The sequence below is a fragment of the Condylura cristata genome, unplaced genomic scaffold (genome assembly GCF_000260355.1).
Source record: "Condylura cristata isolate star-nosed mole 26May11 unplaced genomic scaffold, ConCri1.0 scaffold00007, whole genome shotgun sequence".
Taxonomy (NCBI): Eukaryota; Metazoa; Chordata; class Mammalia; order Eulipotyphla; family Talpidae; genus Condylura; species Condylura cristata.
The window spans coordinates 1,580,974-1,584,548 of record NW_004567108.1 but is presented as its reverse complement, the minus strand read 5'-3'; the positions used below and the strand labels follow the sequence as shown (position 1 = coordinate 1,584,548).

The window sequence follows — 3,575 nt, the reverse complement described above, 5'->3', positions numbered from 1 at the left end:
ACCCACGGCTCCACCACGAGCTCTAAGCTGGACGCGGGGGAGAAAGGAAGGACAGCGCCTGAGTGCCCACTGGCGAGCCGGGGACAGGCCGCCGTGCCGCCTGGCAGTTACGCCGCGGCCCAGCCACCCCGTGACTGTCCAGGGCGCAGAAACGCGACGTGTGCGGATGGCGGCGCCCAGAGGGGATGCGGCGGGCGGGTGAGCACCGCGCCTCGCCGCAGAGACGGGCAGGAGCACAGGCCCCGCGTGGCCCGAGGGGACAGATGCTGGCTGAGGACAGCCTGCCCCAAGCTGACCCCCAACTTCACCACACGGTAAAGGCCACCAGAGGGCGACACACCGACAGGCGGGCGGAGCGCAGGGACTAAGCTCGCACAGGATGCTCGACTGAGGCCAGGCGCGTCCTGGCGGGAGAAGAGGCGGCCAGACCAAGGGGGACTGAGCCGGGCTCCGGGCACGCCGCAGCTGCAGAAGACGCGCACGTGGCCACGAGGCAGGGACAGGCTTCCCGACACCCCGGGCAAGGGGGGCCCCGAAAAGCAGCCACTGGCTGAAGCTGTCACCTGCGTGAACTCTCTCGGGTATCTAGCAAGTGCCGTGTGCGCCCCGGCCGGCTGCACAGTTAAGGACCGCAGACAGGAGGGGCAGGGCGTCCCGGACACCGTGGGGCCGGCAGGATGGGCAGGGCCTCCCGGACACTGTGGGGCCGGAAGGACGGGCAGGGCCTCCCGGACACTCTGTGGGGCCGGCAGGACGGGCAGGGCCTCCCGGACACTGTGGGGCCGGCAGGTCCTGACATGTGAGGGCAGGGCCTGGACGGCCAGCAGGGTGCAGGTGGCCACGCTCGGGACGTCAGAGGCAGTGGTCAGACACGGGGGCTCTCGAGAAGAGCCGACAGCTGCACCGCTGCCCTGGCAGGCCCACTCGCGCCCCCGTGTGCCCCCGCCCCGCAGACCAGGCCCACACAGGGTGGCGCTATCGCCTCCCTCTGCAGACACAAGCGGGAAGCGGTGCTGACAGGGTCAGAGTAGCCAGGAAATCAAGTCTTGGGTCCTAGAGCTAAAAACCCAACGCGAGGCGCCTTTCGAGCACAGAGCCCGGCGGGGGCGAGAGCCGGTGAGCCGGCTTTGCGGGAGACCGGGCCGCGCTCTTACCCCACACAGTCGTCCGCGTGTCCCGTGTCGTAGAAACGCCGTGCGCCGAGCTCCTGGAGGCGCCGGTCGATCACCTTCCCCCCGTGGCAGAAGTAGGTGTACTCTGAGTCACCCAGACCTGGCGGGGGGACACAGGCGTCAGCGAGCACGGCACAGCGCAGAGGGCAGCCGGCCCGGCCCGGCCCTCCTGCCCGTCTGGCGGAGTGAAAGCACCGGATGAAGGGAAACGCCACGGGCACCTCGCGAGCACTAGCAGAAACGGATGCTGCGTTCTTGCACCTGTGGATGTGTAAAATGGGGGTCCCGGCACAGAACCCACAGGACTGAGGAAACAGCGTCCGCGTCTGCAGAACTGACGGGGTGCAGGCGGTGAGACGGAGCCTGGGCACGTGACCCGAGAACTGGCGCCGAGGGCCCACCGGGCACCGCAGGCGGCAGCCGAGCCAGCACGCCCCCCGCACCGCCCCCTGCCCCAACACGCGGGCCGGGCCGAGGTCACCACGTCCCGGGGGGTATTCCAAAGGCCTGTTCTCCGGGGAGGAGCCAAGACCAACGTTTTCGTGTTGGCCAAAAATGCACAATCAAAGCTTGAGTGTGTGGCTTCCCACACCCCACAGGTCCCCACCAAGAATGAGGAGCAGAACACGCAGGCGCGGGGCTGGCCGGGGACGACAGGGCGGGGGGCTACAAGCCTGGTGTCCAGTAACTTTTTCTAGGGGTTTTTAAAGAAACATTTAAAAAAAGAAATCTGAAATTCCTGAATCACCACAAATGCTCGAAAACACCCCTGGTGGGGGCCCCAGTGGGCAGCGTGCCCGGGGCGCTCGGGCCAGCCTCAGCAGGGTGGAGCCGCAGCCCGCCTCGCCAAGCCCGCGAAGCCAGGCTCACCGGAGGTGGGCCCAGAAACGGACTGAAGCGGCGCCAGCGCCCAGCGTGCTGAGGGTGAAGGCCACACGGCCGGGCCGGGCCTGCCTCCTAGGAGCCTCGCTCGGTCACTCTCAGCCTGGGCCGGCAGACGCGGGGGAGAGGCCGGGCCTCCTGACAGCTTCCTCGCTTGCGCACCGACCAAGCCCGTCCCTCGGGGGCTGTGCAGGTGTGGGGAAGGGTTGACGCCCTGGGCGTCCAGAGGACGCGGCGCTCTCTACGTGGGTGCTTGTAAACTGGGTAAAAAGCAGGAAGGCCAAGCCCACTCAGTCACACCCCACGGTGTAGCACGAAGCCGGGCACGGCTCAAGGCAGGTCCACACCTAGCAGTCCGTACCGCAGGTGAGCCAGGTGGTCAACTGGCAGCGTCTTGTCCCGTATGTCTTTCACGAACTTGCGGGCTGTGTCGGGAGGGTCCCCGGTGCCCGTGGTGGACACGACCAGCACGAGGGGCGCCGTCTCGGTCCTCAGGTCATACTGCAAGTCAGGGGTGGCGGTCAGCAGCGCCCGCCCCGGCTGCTCGCCCTCACCCGGCAGCAAGGCCCGCGGCTCTCGACCCGGCGACCAGCCCCAGCCTGCCCGACGCACAAGGCAGGGAGAGGTCCGTGGTGCGGTTCAAATGGGGAGAGGTCTGAGGTCAGGGCCTGGCCATTGGGGGCTGCCCTGGCCGCTCTGCATAAAGCCATGAGCTGGTGGTTCCTTACAATCCCTGCTGCTGCTGTTTGCAGAACTGATGGGGTGCAGGCGGTGAGACGGAGCCCAGTCCGCGGTGGAGACGCGTGACAGCCGCGGCGGGGAGGCGAGGGCAGGCCGAGGGGCATCGAGCGCCAGGGGCCGGCACCTCGTCTGTCAGCACGGGAGCCTCGGCGCGTTGCCTCGCCCGAGCGGCAGACAAGGGCCAGCTCCAGCCTCGATCAGACCAACCGAAGCGCACACAGAGATCACCCGGCCCCGTCCCCAGAGGGGGCTGAGGGCAGAGGCCGTCCCTGACCGGCGATGGCCAGTCTCCTCCAAGCTCCTGCTCATCTACTGTCAATTCTACTTCACAAAGGGCTGCAGAGGACCCGCACACAGAGGGCTCCTACCCCAGTGCAAACGGCTGGGTTTGGCTGTGCCCCAAAGGGCCTGGGCCAGGGGCTGCATGCTTGTTCACACCTCACGCCCCAGGCACAGCAGGTGCTGGGCAACTTCCCCTGCGGCTCAGCAGGGCTTTGTTTTGGATTCTGAAGCTACTTAATTCAAATGTGCATAAACAAGCAGCAGGATTCCTGGGGGCAGTAAGAGAAGTTCCTGCTTGTAAGAAGCACAAGGGCCAGGATGGCAGTTAGGGGCCGCAGGAAACCAGCCGGCGGCTTGCCTGGGTGGATTCGCTGACGCAGTGGAGCTCGGCCGAAAACCCGCGCTCCGCCGCCTTCTCGCAGATGTCCTCGGCGATGGCCTGCGCCTGTCCGCCCTGCGAGGCGTACAGCAGCAGGAACCTCTTCATCCCCGGGCGGC

At 67.3% G+C, this 3,575-nt stretch overlaps 1 protein-coding gene across 1 annotated transcript in view; it reads right to left on the bottom strand.

The window, feature by feature from the left end:
• Positions 1-3,569, bottom strand: part of MTRR (5-methyltetrahydrofolate-homocysteine methyltransferase reductase) — a 13,267-nt gene extending 9,698 nt beyond the window's left edge. Inside the window, exons 1-4 of the mRNA XM_012721742.1 lie at positions 3,436-3,569; positions 2,402-2,555; positions 1,155-1,272; positions 3-27 (exon numbers count right to left, since the gene is read on the bottom strand). Of these exons, the coding sequence (XP_012577196.1) occupies positions 3-27; positions 1,155-1,272; positions 2,402-2,555; positions 3,436-3,564 (426 nt within the window). The 5' untranslated portion in view covers positions 3,565-3,569. The remainder of the gene's footprint in view (positions 1-2; positions 28-1,154; positions 1,273-2,401; positions 2,556-3,435) is intronic.
• Positions 3,570-3,575: the final 6 nt, after the last annotated feature.